General features: G+C 42.2%; 1 protein-coding gene across 1 annotated transcript; it reads left to right on the top strand.

Annotated features, from left to right (window-relative positions):
* The first annotated feature begins 5,063 nt into the window (after positions 1 to 5,063).
* LOC147644749 (uncharacterized) lies at positions 5,064 to 12,350 on the top strand. Its single transcript, XM_086841170.1, has 3 exons — positions 5,064 to 5,624; positions 7,228 to 7,524; positions 12,186 to 12,350. The coding sequence occupies exons 1-3, from the start codon at positions 5,064 to 5,066 to the stop codon at positions 12,348 to 12,350; spliced, it is 1,023 nt and encodes a 340-aa protein (XP_086697296.1).
* The last annotated feature ends 6,333 nt before the right edge of the window (positions 12,351 to 18,683 follow it).

Below are 18,683 nucleotides of genomic sequence, written 5' to 3'. Positions count from 1 at the left end.
CGAATCGAGGGTACAAAAATATTACCCCAAATAATATCAGAGTACTTAACAGTAGAATATGAAAGAGTATGTCTTTTTAGTAGACACAGGAGCTCAAATTTTAATAGTTAAACCAAATTCGGATGTTTTTGAAGACATACAAGATAATAACATTATTTACATAAGAGGAATAAGTCAAGAGGTTACCAAATCCAACCAAAGTATTATTTTTTTTTTTTTAATACAGACCACTAAGTATATAAAACCACATGATTTTCATATTGAGGACCTACAATTAGCTATCCTCTGTGATGGCATAATAGGAATCGATTTTATTAAAAAATACAACTGTCAATTAGATTTCAAGCCATCTGAAGATTGGTTTATAATAAGACCGAATAACTTAAATTTTTCAATTTAAGTTCCAATAGCATACAGTTCTGGAAATAACTCAATACTTCTCCCAGCAAGATCCGAAGTTATTACAAAAATTCAACTAGGCTCAAAAGAAGACAGTGTATTGATTCCAAATCCAAAAACTTAAGCATGCCCTGCAGTACAGTATCAGTAATTCATTAACGTTTCATCAACAGTCAAGGTGGTGTTGTTGATGATTCATCAATGAATGGCCGTACAAATTGTTGATAAATTTAACAAGGCCATGTCCTAGGCTGTCATCAACAGTTCATCAACAATTCATCAATGATTCATTAACAATTCATCGATGGTTCATCAACAATTCAACAACAAATGCATCAACAATTCAACGATGATTCATCAACAAAATTCATCAACGGCCGGCCCATGGTACTGCCGACGACTGCCGTTTAGACTACCGTCGTAACTGTATCGTGGGCAGAGCGTCGAAGTAGAAGTCGCAGTTGGCAGAACGTCGACTAGGTAGAAGTTGCAGTCGCAGAGCGTCGCCTCGGTAGAAGTTGCAGTCGGCGCGTTCATGACAGTCGATGACAGTGGCCTATTAATGACATGCGGTACTACATGGTGGCATTTACATAGCATACACACATATAAAGACTCCTATGACAATCACAGACATTCCAATAAATGCTTTTGACAATTGGTCCACTACCAAAATCAGAAAATGGCAATGAATATTTAGTCACTCTAATATGTGACTTAACTAAATATTTAATTGCCATACCAGTTCCAAATAAGAGCGCGAACAATAAAGACCTTCAATACGGACATGGGAACAGAATATAAAAATATACAATAATTATAGATGATTTGTGCAAATACCTAAAAACTAAATATAAAACATCTACGGCACCACCACCAGATAGTTGAAACAGTAGAAACAGTAGAAGTCATTGAACTTTTGATGAATACATACGCTCATATATATCGGTTAACAAAAGTAATTGTGGCGTATGGCTACAATATAAGTTTTTTGATTGAACACGACCCCCTCAAAGGTACATAATTATTGTCCATATAAGCTAGAATGTAAAACAAATAATTTACCGAAACAATTTAATAGTACAGAAAATATAGAATCTACACTCACAAAAATATTTTTATAGATTTAAGAAAAATCGCCCTAAAAAATAATCGCCCTTAAACTAAGAAAAAATTATCTAGAATTAGGAAAAGGTTTTCATAAATTTAGGGAATGGCACCATAAAATCAAGACAAGCCACCATAAACACAATTTTTTAGGGTTAATTTACATTTTTATACCCTTGCAGGGTATTATAATTTCAGTCAGAAGTTTGCAACGCAGTGAAGGAGGCACCTCCGACTATATAGAGTATATATATTCTTGATCAGGACCAACGGCCGAGTCGATCTAGCCATGTCCGTCTGTCCGTCTGTCCGTTTCTACGCAAACTAGTCTCTCAGTTTTGAAGCTATCTGAATGAAACTTTGCAGTTCTTCTATAATACCTGCTTTCATTTCATTCACCTATACATATTATATTTGCACTTTTACATTCACTGATTTGCATTTTTCCTCCACATCAAACGATCGTTTGTATGGCACCTATATGATATAGTCGTCCGATTTTCATGAAATTTGCCACAAAATTTAAGACTTATATAAAATGGCTATACCTCAAATTTGATGAAAATTAGCTGAAAACTAAAAAGTTATAAATTTAATTGTATTAATTTCTCGATCGTTCCTATTGAAGCTATATGATATAGTTAGTCCGATTTTCATAAAATTATACACAAAATTATAAAATAATATGAACAGCTATATCTCAAATTTGATCAAATTCTGTTGAAAACTAAAAATGTTATAATTTTTTTTTGTAAAATTTTTTTCGATCATTCCTATGGCAGCTATATGATATAGGCGTCCGTTCCGACATATATACGATGTTATACTTTAATGTACCATTCATTAAATTATTACAATTTAACTGTGTCGTCGGGAAAAAAATTTCAAAAACATGGCACTTTTCGCATTTGCGTATACACGGACAGACGGACAGACGGACATGGCTAGATCGACTCGGCTGTTGATCCTGATCAAGAATATATAAACTTTATATGGTCGGAGGTGCCTGCGTTGCAAGCTTCTGACTGAAATTATAATACCCTGCAAGGCTATAAAAAGTTCAGAGCGTATATCGAGGGACATCCTTTCACGGTAATAACCGTGATGGTGGTTGGTGACTCAATCCGATCTCAGTAGCCGTTTAGCTCGATGCGCTTTAAAGTTACAAGGATACAGTTTTAGAATACAGCATATTACGCTATTAAATGAGTCTTCGAGGCACAAAAACCGCAATTGGTGGGCAGCATGTAGGCGGATCCCAAATGTACTTAGATCGAGCGGTAGGAAAGATTCGGTCCCCGAATGTTCCTTGGGAGTGCACGTGCTGCCGGTGATTTCCATTTGTCCCCTTGAGGGTCTTAAATTTTGACACCTTAGAGTCCCGTTAATCCTCCGCCAAACTGGAATAAGTCTCCGTGGTTTACTAAAGAGTTGTACCACTATAAAAATAAAAAATCTTGGCTGTATGCGGTTCTCAATCTGCCGTTTGCTTTTATTTATCGGCTCGGTCAAGCTTTACCGTTCTAAACGCGCAGGGTTATAAAAACTAACTAACTAAGCCTAACACAAATCCTTCCTCGCTTTCATTGGATAAAAGTTTTTTCAAAGAACTTATTCAAACTCTTTGAATTTAAATCAGACTTCTTCCTACGTCATACAGAAATCTAACTTAATTTTCAGACCTAACTGAAACGAAATCTCTCTTCTCTTCATCGTGTCAAGCTAGTTTATAATTCCTCTCCAAAAGAAGGTAGAAAATTGGATGCCAGCAATTATAGAAGAATCTCTAAGTTGTGGGCTATCCCTAAACTATTCGAAAACATAATTACTCTTCACTTGCAGCACCTTTGTAGATGTAGGTCACGAAGACCAAGAACAACAAATCTTTCGGAGCTCTCTATATTATTATATATACTCTATATTATAAAGGGCTTCCATAATAATTTTCAGACAGATATAATATATAGTGACATATCCACAGTCCCATAGACTTTAGCACATGCCTACTTATTCCACATATATGTACACCCATGAATCATCATCGAATGATAACCATACAGTCATCGGACACCACAACTCCACACGAGTCCGACAGTAGAAGAAACACAAGTCCCCAGTAGTAGACTAAACAATTTTATTGTATAAACATCCTTTCCTATTTGTCGCGTTCACACGCTCAAAGTTCGGACTCGTTAGCTCGAGAACAAAATTATCAAATTTCAAAAGAGCACTTGTATCCAAGAGCGAATTCACTTGAATCCAAGAGAAATTAAAGAATCAATTAAGCTCTCTCTCAGAATCTTTCGAAATCCATCAAGATCCACAAAAGCTCGAAACCGAGGCTTGATCGTCACCCATCCTAGTTCAATAAGCAGAGTTCAGTTTGAGACACGAAATTATTCGGTCGGTGTTCTTCTCATAAAAATATCTTGTAAATTATTCGGTTAAATAAAAATAAAAATAATTTTTTTTAACTAACGAATAACCAAGTATTTAATTGGCGCAGCCGGAAGGATCAAAAATTATTTAAATTTTAGTATGGTACTTGGCAACTTAAAGGATAAGCTATACAATGTAGCAGGCCAGTTAAGATAAGTATGCTCTGGCCACTCTAATTGAGATGTTACGCTCTCTCAAAAGAGAGCATGAGAGAGCGACTGGCGGAGAATGGGGGTTGATTGAGTGGTTGCTGAGAGCGGCAGATCACTTGGTGAGAAGATCGGAACGAGAGTAGACAAGACAATAAGTGTAAAAAAGAGACAAGAGTGAAGAAAAGATAAAACCAAGTATAAAAAGTTCCAGATTAAATAATAAAGAAAATATTAGTAAGAGACGAGAAGAACAAGAAGTGTTTACTAAAAGGCGGCTACAAACTTCAGAAGTGGGATCAGAAACAACATTTTTTTCTCATCATTTGGAAAAATAAAATAAAATAATGGTGGTTGGAGCGGTTAAATTTGCCCACAAAGGGCACAAAAGCGGAGCTGTTCGCAAGGCTAGCCAAGGTCCCGACTGGGATTCGAGGCAGTGATCCGAAAGGGTGTGTGGAGATGGAAAAGTTAGGTGACACGGACGTGGAAATCGACGGTGAGCTGGAGATCGCCAAAGAAACTCTTGGAGAATTGCGCGAGGAAACTGCCAAGGCGAGAAAAATTCTGGCAAATTTGAATCGCCAGATCGGCGCCAATGTCGGCGGCAGCCAGAGCAACGAAGACGGCGGGAATGAAAGAGACGAAAATGCTCGAATTCGGCATGGTTCCGAGAAGGAAGGACAGCTAGGCGTTAAAGTTGGCGACAGTGGCGGGCGATGAAACAACGACGCCAACAACAACAATTCCGAGAACTTTGAACAGCTACCTACCAGAAGTTTTCAGAACATGCAACGAGGCGACGGCAGAGGCGACGTACAGCGAGATGGCGAAATAGCAACAGACAGTTTCGCAACACCGGGTTTTAACATGGCCAGAGAAATGCTAATGGACTTCGGCAGCAAGGTGTATGTGCGATCGTGGATTGACCAGTGGGACAGTATTTCGGCCCTTCATAGATTAACAGACATGCAGCGGCGAATTCTGTTGATCAGCAAGCTCAAGGGAGATTCCCTACAATGGCTGCATGCTGAGGCCGGACGGTTGGCGAAGCCAATGGACGAGCTCATCGAAGAATTAAAGCTAGCTTTTGGGAGCATTGAGTCAAAAGCGGCATTAAGGCGCAAGTTTGAGGCACGCGTCTGGTCGCCGGATGAACAATTTGCGATGTACTTCGAGGAGAAGTGCAGATTGGAGGATGAGCTGGTGGATGGGCTTGTAGAGGGCATTCCATTACCAAGTCTTCGAATGCAGGCTAAAATGCAATGTTTTGATGCACCAAGGAAAATGTTGCGAGCGTTTGCGGACATCAAGCTGCCAGCGAGGGCGTTATTTAAGGCGAAGGCGTCGGCGGCAAAGGCGGTTTCGACGAACAACGAAACTCGATGCTTCAACTGCAACGGCAAGGGGCACTGGAAGTGGAAGTGCACCAAGCCAAAGCGAGAGCCTGGATCGTGTTATGGCTGTGGCGCAGAGGATCACCGTATTGCTGTATGTCCCCAGAATAAGAAGGAGGTGGAAAACAATTATGTAAGAGTATTTAAAATTTTTTGTGTGGAAAATACGAACCAGCCTATTATTACAAAGTGCCAAAAAGATTCAGGAAGCCCGCTAATAAAACGTTCTTGTGTACCGAAAAACATTAAGTTAGAACCTTTAAGCGAAAGTTATTTCTGATTAAACAAAAGCTTATTGAAAAGCTATGGTAAAATATTATGCTTTGTATTAAAAAATGAAATAAAGATTTGGTTTAAATTAATTGTTGTGGCTAGCGAATCTATGCTCTGTAATATTGTGCTGGGGAGAGATTTTATGAAAGCTTGTAAATTAGAAATTAATTTAGAAACCTTAAAAATGATTACAATCGAGGAATGTAAAACCCAAGTCGGTCGTGATACAAACATTAGCTTAGTGAATGACAATACTAAGGACCCTTATGAATTGGATAGAGTATTAGATTGCGAAAATTTAGAAAGTGAAATTTTAGTGGACAAAAATTTAGATAAAGGTAGGTTCAGTACAGATTTGGATCAAAAAGATTTAGGTACAATTTTAGGTGAGAATATTTTAGGTACAAGGTTAGGTTAGAACATTTTAGGTAAAAATTTAGGAGAAGATGATTTAGGTACAAGTTTAGGTGAGAACATTTTAGGTACAAGTTTAGGAGAGAATCTTTTAGGTACAAGTTTAGATAAGGACATTTTAGGTACAAATTTAGGAGAAAATAATTTAGGTAAAAGTTTAGATGAGAACATTTTTAGGTAAAAGCTTAGGTGAATGTTTAGAAGATAATAATTTAGGTACAGATGTTATACGGGAACAAACTTTAGGTACAAAAGGGTTAGGTGAGGAACATCGAGGTGTGTTGGACGAAAATTTTGATAGGGAAATGACAGATATTTGCTTAAAGATATTGATGGGTTTCAGTTGTCTCGCAATCCATATCAAGGTGTTTGGAGTGCAAATAATATAAGACATTGGTTAAAACTGTAATTAAAATAGTAAACTAAGAATTGAATTGTAAATGAAAATCAAATTGTAAATAATAGTTAAGTTATAATTCTAAGCAGAGATAGAGGGCTATCTCAAAGTCAGGACGGCCGAGTTGTAGCAGGTCAGTTAAGATAAGTATGCTCTGGCCACTCTAATTGAGATGTTACGCTCTCTCAAAAGAGAGCATGAGAGAGCGACTGGCGGAGAATGGGGGTTGATTGAGTGGTTGCTGAGAGCAGCAGATCACTTGGTGAGAAGATCGGAACGAGAGTAGATGTGAATAAGACAATAAGTGTAAAAAAGAGACAAGAGTGAAGAAAAGATAAAACCAAGTATAAAAAGTTCCAGATTAAATAATAAAGAAAATATTAGTAAGAGACGAGAAGAATAAGAAGTGTTTACTAAAAGGCGGCTACAACAACTAGCTATCCAGACCAGCGAATTGAAATAGTGATTCAAAAATTGATCCGCTAAAGAATCTACGTGCAAGTAGTATTCTAAATCGAAAATCCTGTGCGGTCGGAAATAAAGTTCAAATTCGAATTTTTAATTCTGTGACTTTTAATACAACCAAAACTTACCAAAAACAAAACTAAAAATGGCAACAGTGCAACAACTCTCCGAGCTTCACTTAAATCAGTTGCTGAACCAAATCAAGGAGCTGCACTATTACGATGGCACACCAGGAAAGCTATCAATATTCAGCCAGGTTGATCAGTTGTTGACTCTGTACCCAACACAAGATGCCCGGCTAGCTGATATAATCTACGGCGCTATCAAACGAGTGATAGTGGACAAAGCATTAGAAGCTGTAATCCAGGCAGGAGCAACATCATGGATGGAGATCCGAGAAGCCCTTTCCACTTCGTTTAAGGATCATAGACCATATGTGACGCTGATAAAACAACTGGAGGAGACGCCATACTCAGGGAGCACAGTAAGTTCATCCAGATGCTGGAAGCACAGCATCGTAATATCTTTGATAAGTTAGAATTAGTATGTAACCCCGTAATTAAGAGCAACTATTCCGATATGTTAAAATAGACTATCAAGTCTACAATTGATAAGAAATTACCAGATAGAATGTACATGTCGTTGGCTCGTAAGGATATTGACGCTATCCCAAATTTAAAACAAGCCACCATGGAACTTGGTCTTTATGATGCAAATCCTGAAGACATGTATTTTTAAAAATCTCACGATTATAATCGCAAGAGTAAGGGAAACAAAAATCGGAGTAATAATCAAAGATATTACAATACCAAACATAATACAAAGTCTTACTATTCGTCTACGTTTCAAAATAATAATCAACCCAAACCAATCCAAGTAACCCTACTATTACCCACAACTTAATCACAATTTTAGGAACAAGTTAAATCAAGGTAGGCAGAATAACCCATTATATTATCAGCCCTCTACTTCGCACAACTCGGGTAATAATGGTCCCGTAAAAAGACAAAGAGAAACTAGTAGTGGACAGACTAAAATGAAGGTAGACGTAAATTTTCATCAAACTGCCTCGGAAATCTCGGACATGGGAGAAGAGGAAGAGTCAGTCCATATGTAAGAATTGATTATCAGAACAATCTTTACTAAGGTATGATAGACACAGGGTCATTCAATTACATCATTAGGGAAAATTTTGCAAATTTAAAAGAAACTAAAGAAAACCTCACGGTATATACAATTAAGGGCCTAATAAAATTAACGAAAAGTATAATGATTAAGCCCAATGTAATATGTCCGTTCGAACAAAAATTCTATGTTCGTAAATTTTCTCAAAATTATGATTTCCTGTTAGGTCGTCAATACTTAGTTGATACCAAAGCAAAGATTGATTATGAGAAGAAGACTGTAACCTTAGGTTCGAAAACCTATAAATTCAGGTACGATGATAAATAGGGCGAGACCGCATCAACTAGATGCCTTGACCCAACCAAAAAGGGCAAGACCGCTTCAATTAGATGCCTTGACCCAATCAAAAAGGGTGAGACCACACTAAAAAAGTGTCCCAGTCCAAAAGACAAAAAGGTTAACACCAAAACCAAACAAAAAGTGGAGAAGACCGCACCCCTAAAGTGGCTTACTCCCAAAAACAGTAAAGATGCTGAGGATGCAGATGCAATGCAATCCGATCCCACATCCATTACTGACGAAACAATAACGAATTACGCGAATGTAACGAGTTTTCAGCGTAACAGCGTTTTCAACCAAACATGGGCATTACGAATAGAGCCGCATGCCCTTTGGCCTTAAAAATGCACCGGCAACTTTTCAGAGATGCATGAACAACTTGTTAGAAGATTTAATCTACAAGGATTGTTTGGTATACTTGGATGATATCATAATTTACTCCACTTCATTGGAGGAACATATTTTATCATTGAAGAAAGTCTTTGAAAAATAAAGGGACGCTAAATTAAAATTGAAATTAGATAAATGTGAGTTCATGAGGAAGGAAACGGAATTCCTAGGACACATTGTCACTACTAATGGAATTCGACCTAACCCAAACAAGACGAACGCAATCACAAATTTCCCATTACCAAAAACTCCTAAACAAATAAAATCATTTTTAGGGTTATGTGGGTTCTATCACAAATTTATTCCTAACTTTGCTAAGGTAGTTAAATCTATGACCCTAAAGTTAAAAAAAAAGGAGCGGTAATTTATACCAAATGCAGAGATTATGTAGAGTCATTTGAAAAACTAAAGGTATTGATAACTTCAGACCCGATTTTAATCTACCCTGATTTCTCAAAACTCTTTTCCCTAACAACTGACGCTAGCAATTTAACAATTGGTGCTGTTTTGTCACAAAACCATAAGCCCGTATGTTACGCAAGCAGAACGCTAAATGAACACGAAATAAACTATGCTACTTTCGATAAAGAATTGTTAGCTATAGTTTGGGCAACTAAATATTTTAGGTCATATCTATTCGGAAGGCCATTTAAAATATTAAGTGATCACAAACCACTGGTGTGGCTTAACAACATAAAGGAACCTAACATGAAACTACAAAGGTGGAAAATCAAATTGAACGAATTTGATTACAAAATTAAGTATCTTCCAGGCAAAGAAAATTATGTAGCGGATGCTCTTTCCCGCACAGTAATAGAAGAAACCATGGTTGGCGAAATGGCTGATAACATGGATGCAACAATTCATAGCGCTGCAGAAGATAACTTAAATTACATCTCCATCACCAAAAGACCCTTTTTCTAGACAAATAGAGGTAGTAAAAGGAGAAACAGACACAGTTATGATGTTCATACGAAATACAGGCAATCCCCATTAGTCAAAAGTAAGGTGACCAACCCGTTTAAGAAAACAGGTCAGATTGAAGAAACAAATAGAGGCAGGAAAATCGTACATTACAAGTCCAAGTTCAATAAACAAAAGAAAACTTACAAAAGTTAATACGATAATTCCAGACCCATCGAAGAAGATTAAGAGATGCCCCGTATTCCCCATAATGATTATATGTCTGGCAATCATCGCTCTCATCACCGTAGTCCAAGGCAGTAGCATAGAAGTAAATTCAATAAGTGCTAAAAATGGATACCTATTATTTCAAACAGGAGTTACGGAGATACGCATGAGTTACGAATATCATTACTTAAGCATAAACATAACTAAGACCATGTTAATGTTTGAGAACTTGTTGGAAAGAAACAGAGAATTTGAAGATCGGCACACTGTTAGTCCTCAAGGAACCTAATTTATCACCCTCTAAATGGATCCTTGGACGTATTACGGAGGTCCACCCAGGATTGGATGACAAGGTCCGGGTCGTAACGGTGAAAACTGCCCAAACGACCAATTTCCAAGATTGCTATCCTGCCTCTGTGCTGAACGACCGTTCAGGGGGCCGGTATGTTTGGGAACGAGACACCCTGTATATTTGTTTTTGTTTCTGGCTTTGTCCGCCGCTTATCAGCGAAATCAATTCGAGCTTCCCGCCGCTGCACTTGTTATAGAGCTTATCTAGTACTTTTCCATAAACTTCTAACTCCTAACTGTAACTTGTTTACATCTTCGACTAAACTTATCGTATGATGTGCAAGCTTTTTCATTCACATTTTTGCTCTTAATGCAATCAAACGCATCGCGGTCGTCGTAATCAAATCGGGTATTGAATATTAACCAATAAAAATATTAAACAGTAACACTAGTGGATTCGTTTATAAACAGTTTTATTGTTAGTTTTATCATTATAGTTATTTAGTTATCAATTATTTGTGTCCTAAAGTTTGTTTGTACCTAGTCCTCCGCATTGTCGGAGCCTTTTGTCTGGGATTTTTGCAACACGAGTGCCGCAATCGTGCAGGAAGTCGAAGCTGAATCTTTTTGAAAAAGCCACTCTCTTTTATTTCTTTTAGGGCTCCAGCAGGGATACTAGGTAGGTAAAAGGGAGTTCTATGAGGCCCAGCTGTAGCCAGGGTCGTAGCGGACCACCGCTTCTTCTCCGCGAAGAACTTGAAAGGCAGCCTCGGTGCGAGCGCATACCTGGCTGAGGCCACGCTCCCGCCGGGGACAAGATAGCCCTAAATTAATCTTGTTCTGCCATGTTCGCAAAAAAAACACCTGAAAAGTTATAATGAATTAAAACTGGGCTTTGAATCTTAAGTAGTGTGTATAGTTGGGGAAGATGAGTCGGTCACCAGACCTCCTGGTATAGCTCCAGCCCATCGTGGCGGAAACATCAATGCCACCAATTCTGTCCCAAAAGTATCGTCCACACATATCTGTTTATTTTTGTTTTTGTTTCAAGTGATGTCAGGTTTGAATGTTTTCGAGACGACCGATATACTCGATTGTGCGGACTACGGATATTGGGTAAAACCCCACCCTGGGCATCCTGAGCTATATCGGCCCCCAGATAAGTATTTCCATTACCATTTTTATGTATTATTTATCGAGTTTCTGATCATTATTATGCTTTTATTTTCTTCTACTTTCAATGTTTAATATCTGGATATAAGTTTCGTTCCTAGTCTTTTATCTTTCTTTTACAAATACTGTGTCGCCTGGTGATTTCATTGCCTAATTCTAGATCGGTCGGCGATAACCATTCAGCTGAACCCTTCAAGACACTGTGTTATCCCGTACAACGGGTAATGTATTGCCGCATACTCTGTCCGGTCCAATCCTATGTCTAGCAAAGGCTTCGATTCAAATCCTCCCGCCTAAACGTTGGAGGAAATGAATCATTAGCTATGGCTAAAGGTGCACCGAGGCGCGGTGAAAGATGGTGCATGCGCGGCTTGTGGAGTCATTGATTACACGGAAGGAGGAAGACCCCTTGGCGTCCATGCCCACATTTGATGGTGCCGGGTGACTGAATGGGGTCAAAATCCTAAAGTGTATAGATAACCCGACGAGAAAGTGGTTGACGCAAATGGTCCGCCACATGGAAGCGCTGTGGGACGTGGCAGAACTGGAGGTGATGGATAGGGAACTAATCCCATTCCATCCTTCTAAAAGGCGAAGGTATTTTTCGCCATGGCTATGCTACAGCCTCAGAATCCGGACATCCCAACCGCAGACTAGAAGGTACTGCAGATCCATCCTGAATCTCAGGATACCCAGATAATGGCGTGGGGCCACCCAGAAGATTGCCACACCCTGAAAGCAGGCGAGGTGCATCAGGACCTAGGTCTGGAAACCGTCGTTGACGGCGCCCAGGAAGGAGGAAGACGATGTCTTGACGTTAGTAATCAACCCGTCTTTAGAAACTTCCGGAATACCATCTAGGGGAAGTTAAAAAAAAAAAACAATCGCTATTAAACTCCTGACTTGTCCGGGCTCTATAAAATTCGAGAAAGTCATAGAAAAGTCCCTAGAGACCCTCTTCAAGAAAAACTAGGCGCATACTTTGCATCACGCCCCATATCAAGACCCACAAAGGGGACCAGACCACACTGGTGGAACAGGGACCTTTCACTCCAACGCAATACCCTCAGATAATTTTTAAAATCGCCAAGTAGGCTAAGGATGATATAATAAACTAGAAATACAAACTCCTGTGAAGGGATTACAAAAAGGAAATTCGCAGGGCACCAAGAAGCTCTTGGAGAAGCTTCTGCTCCAACATAGAAACGGCAGCTCAAACGTGACGACGGATAGTGCACTGAGGGCATCGAAGAGACCCTAACAGCACTAATGCACACACACACACGTTGCACAAAGGTCACCGATGACAAAGAGCACCAAGTACTAGCGACTAAAAAAGAGCTTCTCCCAACAGATCTAATATCCTTTATAAAGAATCCACTGGCCTATAGATTCCCTTTCGGGGATAAAAGCATCAGTAGTAGATGAAAGATCGAGAAGAAATCAGCTTGTTTAAGCAACTGTTTCTGCCTAAAGCACGAAAGAGCAGGACTACAGGCTGATGGACCTAACCTCTTTTTTTTACTCATGGGCCTAGAAAAGCTGCCCTGCACAGAAAGGAATATGCGCTCGGAGTCTTTGTAGACATATCCGGGACATTAAACAATGTAAGCACAGATAATTAATGGACCGCCTAAGAGCTACCAACACGCACCCCGTCATCAACTTTTGGATAGGAAGTCCACAAAGTTGAAGGAGAGTACAATCAGATTGGGGCACCGCCAAGGTGCTAAAAACAGCTTGAAACAAAACGCTCTGAAAAGAACTCTTAAAACGCCGAAAATAATTAAAAACCGCCGACTGCATCAACGCGGGACATAAATGAGTGCGGAAGGCAATCCGTCCTTTGCACTGTCGTGGAAGGTATTTGCTCCTGTCGAGCAAAGGAATGCACCGATCCTAAAAGAAGCTCTAGAGGTGTGTCCAAACGATTACAAGTTATTACCATTACAAGTTATTGTAAATCAGTTTTATGTAAATTAACATAATTTTTTCTTCTTCCATTTTGAAAAGGAGGGGGGCGATCCTGCCGCTAAAGATCCTGTACTGGAAAATAGCTCCCGCGACGCAGTCAGAAAATATATAACCCATAGTGGTTAAATCATAAGTCGGGGTCGCACATCATACATAGAACTCACTAGCTTAAACATAAGGGCTGCGCTTCTGACCGATAAGCTAAGCTTAACAGTGCGAGAGCGGGCCCGAGAAGTGGAGCGCGAATTAGCCGTCCCTCAGCTTGCCTAGCAGCGAGCGAAGCTCGGGAACTCGGGAGCGGGTGTTCGCGAACATCGAAGAGTGGGCGCGAAAGCGCTTAGACTAGCCCAATGAGCAGTGCGCGAAGAGCCGACTTGCGGGAGTGCAAGAGCGGCAAAGCTTTGGAAACTCGGTGGACAGAGGCGGCGCCGCGAAGGGCCACCTGACGTGAACATTCTCTTCCCTCTTGCAATCACTCGGGTTGCAACATATTCGTCTTGTATAAGCGCTGCCGCGTTCTGCAGGGTGTCCTGGCTAGCGGCGGAAATTGCCTATGCGCACCGGAGTGCAGCTGAGGAGCGGTGGACGAAGGCCGTGGAGTGGCTGAGGAGTGCCGGGGAGAGGCGCAGGATCCTAGAGCAGACGTCGACGTCGGTAGCGGATGAAGTTCGGGGGCAACCTCGGAATTGGTTGGTTTGGACCTCTGATCCTAAAAGATAGGAAGTCCACAAAGTTGAAGGAGAGTACAATCAGATTGGGGCACCGCTTCCATAGTGAAATGAGTGCACAGAGGCACGCCGCAAGCTGAAGTCCTATCGCCTCTCCTGTGGTGAAGTATATACATGAAAAACTAATGCCCACTGTACCAAGAGTACTTAAGGGATACACTCTGTAACACTTTGTTGCAGTGTTTACATAAACAAAAGGCATAGTTCGAGCTGACCGTAACACGATCACCCGAGCCCTGCTTTGACGACAATAAATGCAAAAGTCAGCATTCCCACGATTCGACTTATGCATACACTAGCATGTACATCCAACTCTCTTGAGCTACCCACTGTCAGCAGCGAGGAGCATACATACACATACATAAGCTATACATAAAGCAGCCGCTCCGCTGCCGACGTTCTTGGCAGCGCAGTTGTGCGGTTCTAGATATAAAATATTTTTGCTAAAATTCAGAAATGATTTACCCATGAATGCGGCACCACTGCTTCCAACTTTAATAAATAAAACTAATAACACACACACCCACTTTCTTCTCAATAAAAATGGAAAATAGAATCAAATTAAATAAACTACATGGCGACCGAGACAGTGACTAACGGACATTAAACTAAATGAAATTAAGTGGCTGAAAAATTAATTAAAACAGAAAGGATTCGGAAACTACAACACAAAGCTAAAGTTATAATAAAAGTGAGCCAAAGGCTAATAATTGTGCTACTAAAAATACAATATCATAAAAAGTGAGCCAAGGGCTAAAAACAGCTTGAAACAAAACGCTCTGAAAAGAACTCTTAAAACGCCGAAAATAATTAAAAACCGCCGACTGCATCAACGCCGGACATAAATGAGTGCGGAAGGCAATCCGTCCTTTGCACTGTCGTGAAAGGTATTTGCTCCTGTCGAGCAAAGGAATGCACCGATCCTAAAAGAAACTCTAGAGGTGTGTCCAAACGATTACAAGTTATTACCATTACAAGTTATTGTAAATCAGTTTTATGTAAATTAACATAATTTTTTCTTCTTCCATTTTGAAAAGGAGGGCGGCGATCCTGCCGCTAAAGATCCTGTACTGGAAAATAGCTCCCGCGACGCAGTCAGAAAATATATAACCCATAGTGGTTAAATCATAAGTCGGGGGCGTCGTGGAGCTCGAATAATTGCTTCCACTTTATTACACATCATACATAGAACTCACTAGCTTAAACATAAGGGCTGCGCTTCTGACCGATAAGCTAAGCTTAACAGTGCGACAGCGGGCCCGAGAAGTGGAGCGCGAACTAGCCGTCCCTCAGCTCGCCTAGCAGCGAGCGAAGCTCGGGAACTCGGGAGCGGGCGTTCGCGAACATCGAAGAGTGGGCGCGGGAGCGCTTAGAACTAGCCCGATGAGCCGTGCGCGAAGAGCCGACTTGCGGGAGTGCAAGAGCGGCCAAGCTTTGGAAACTCGGTGGACAGAGGCGGCGCCGCGAAGGGCCTCCTGACGTGAACATTCTCTCCCCCCTTGCAATCACTCGGGCTGCAACATATTCGTCCTGTCTAGCACTGCCGCTTTCTTCAGGGTGTCCTGGCTAGCGGCGGAAATTGCCTATCCGCACCGGAGTGCAGCGGACGATCGGTGGACGACGGCCGTGGAGTGGCTGAGGAGGGCCGGGGAGAGACGCTGGATCCTAGAGCAGACGTCGACGTCGGTAGCGGATGAAGTTCGGTGGCAACCTCGGAATTGGTTGGATCGGACCTCTGATCAGAGCGTTCGCGTGGTGCGAAGCGGTGGCATCTTCTCGAAGCGGACTGAAAAAAAAAAAATGTATCATTTAGAAGAGCGGTCAGTTAATAACGCGAATTGGGAGCACGGAGTTATCCGATGCTGCGCTCGGGGTGCGGGAACTGGACTTCCGGGCATATGCAGGAGCGTGTGGAGAAGCTAATTGCACGTCTTGCATCGGTCACCAATGCGGCACTTGCCTTGGGATTGTTCGTGGGCCAAACAGTTCGAACAGTAGCGGTTGGTGGACACCGCGCTAAGCCTCTTCTCAGCACTAAGCCTGAGGAACTTGTGGCATTTTCGAAGCGGATGGATTCCGCTGCAGACTCGGCATGGGTAGGATAAAATACTTCGGGAACGTCTGCTTTTGATGTCGTAGGGTACCCAGTAATCGAAGGCGTTGGGAGTAGTGATTCGCGTGGAGAACGCGGATACCCTTTGGGTTACTGGGCTGGAAGGTTCAGGAGCAATTTGAACACTGGAGGAACAGTTTGTGGGATGCAGCAGGGTGTGATGCCGTCTGCGGCATTTAAGGCAGGAGTGGACACTGGGGCAATCCCGCTGCTGATGGCCTCGTGCCAAACAATTCTAGCAGAGTTGCTTTCTTCGGACGATATTTGATCTCTCGACTACGGTCATTTTGAGGAAACGGGGACATCTTCGCAGAGGGTGGTTTTCCCTGGAACACAGGTCACACCTTCTGGGTGAAAGAATGAAGCCGGGGCGCTGGGGCTCTCGGAGTCGACAACTTTGGTGGAAAATGCCCTGAGTTGGTAGGCGTAACGTCGTCGATGGCCTCCAGCGTACGATGGCGTTCGGTCAGAAACGCGTCTAGCTCGTTCCAAGTTGGAATTATGCCTTTATTGTGGATAGATTGCTCCCACATGGAGAGCGTGAGCTTGGGGAGCTTCGAGGAAACCATGTACACCAGGAGGCAGTCCCAGGCTTCGACCTGAATAGCGGTCATCTCTAATGCCGCTAGCCAATTTTGGATAGTGCCTTGCAGCTCCCTTAGCGCGCTGCCGGACTCTTGGGGGATAGCCTGGATGTTGAAAAGGATTTTCAACTGGCTGTTGACCAACAACCACCGGTTCTCGAAGCGGTCGGTGAGGCTTTGCCAAGCTGCGACGAATCCCTCATTGGTGAGCGGGGCTTTGGAAACAATGGCGTGCGCCTCGCCAGTTGTCTTGGGTCGTAGGTGGAACAATTTCTCCACCGGGGTGAGACGAGGGTTATGAATACATACCACCGTGAAAAGGTCTCTAAACGTGGGCCAGCGAAGATAGTCGCCCGCAAACACCTCGGTGTCTACCGGTGGTAAACGACAACCGGCGGCAGGGGGTGTGTGGACGCTGCTGGAAGCCAGAGTTGACTGGGCCGCGCCCCTTTCTATTATCTCCTGCAGCTGGGCTACACACCTGAACAAGACGGAGTAGCAGTAGCTATACTTAGCTTCTAACACCGTTGAAGTCCGCGCCGTCGTCGGACACGGAGAGCAGTTCGGAGCAGCTCTCGTAACTCTTCTCCACCTTTTCCCACAAAACCCGAATTTTGTCGCGACGCACTTGACACGTGGAAGGAGAGGGCTGGGCTAGTATTTAAAGCTGTTTGCTCTTGAGCGGACAGCAGTGGACTTTGCTTTAAGCGGAGAGGGTCGCGGAGATGCGGACTGGGATCTTCCCAAACGGATTGACGGAATCGGCCGTAATTAAAATACAGGATTAATTTTATTTCTAATTTGACATTACAATTCTTTTGTATTTTGGAATATATATATATACTAGACTTCGTTTCTTACTCAACCTGAACAAAAAAATAACATTTTTATCTCCAATTTCTTCTTTCAATATGTTTTGAATGTTTGACAGGAAATGCTTTGATTCAGCTGGCTGCCTGTAGAGGACGCAGCAGTAGGGGCACGGGGAAACGGGGAATGCGTGTGTGTGTATGTGGCTGCACATAGGCCTCGACCGTTGGCAAGTGGATGAACAACGGGGAATCGAAGAGACGGCGAGGAGGATGGCGGCTCACACAAAACGGACACGGATGGAAAATTTCGAAGTTCGAAGGCGAATAGTTAGTGGAATTTTTCACTGCCGTGGTGTCAGGAAAACTCGGACGGGGAGTTGACACGAACAAACCAATCAATTTTGCAGCGGTGCGACCGAAATTAAATGTTCGACCCACTGTTGAAGACCGGCAGCGAGAACAAGACGGAAGCAAGCATATATATAGGATATCCGTATCCGGCTCGAAGGACCATGAAAAGGATGGGGGCGATCCTGCCGCTAAAGATCCTGTACTGGAAAATAGCTCCCGCGACGCAGTCAGAAAATATATAACCCATAGTGGTTAAATCATAAGTCGGGGGCGTCGTGGAGCTCGAATAATTGCTTCTGCTTTATTACGCATCATACATAGAACTCACTAGCTTAAACATAAGGGCTGCGCTCCTGAACGAGAGAGCGGGCCCGAGTAGTGGAGCGCGAATTAGCCGTCCCTCAGCTCGTCTAGTAGCGAGCGAAGCTCGGGAACTCGGGAGCGGGTGTTCGCGAACATCGAAGAGTGGGCGCGGGAGCGCTTAGACTAGCCCGATGAGCAGTGCGCGAAGAGCCGACTTGAGGGAGTGCAAGAGCAGCAAAGCTTCGGAAACTCGGTGGACAGAGGCGGCGCCGCGAAGGGCCTCCTGACGTGAACACATTTTTTTTTTAAGTTACATGAGCCAATATAAA

The sequence above is a fragment of the Drosophila serrata genome, unplaced genomic scaffold, assembly GCF_035046125.1.
Source record: "Drosophila serrata isolate PLE 108 unplaced genomic scaffold, ASM3504612v1 contig_107, whole genome shotgun sequence".
NCBI classification, from domain to species: Eukaryota; Metazoa; Arthropoda; class Insecta; order Diptera; family Drosophilidae; genus Drosophila; species Drosophila serrata.
This window is presented reverse-complemented; position numbering and strand designations above follow the sequence as displayed.

What these genes read in the sequence shown, in the direction of transcription:
- LOC147644749 (XM_086841170.1), top strand. Translation starts at nt 5,064, where the DNA reads ATGCAGCGGCGAATTCTGTTGATCAGCAAGCTCAAGGGAGATTCCCTA. An exon ending in AGGAGGTGGAAAACAATTAT is followed by an intron (nt 5,625 to 7,227) that starts GTAAGAGTATTT and finishes CACTTAAATCAG; the next exon opens with TTGCTGAACCAAATCAAGGA. An exon ending in CGCCATACTCAGGGAGCACA is followed by an intron (nt 7,525 to 12,185) that starts GTAAGTTCATCC and finishes CAGGATACCCAG; the next exon opens with ATAATGGCGTGGGGCCACCC.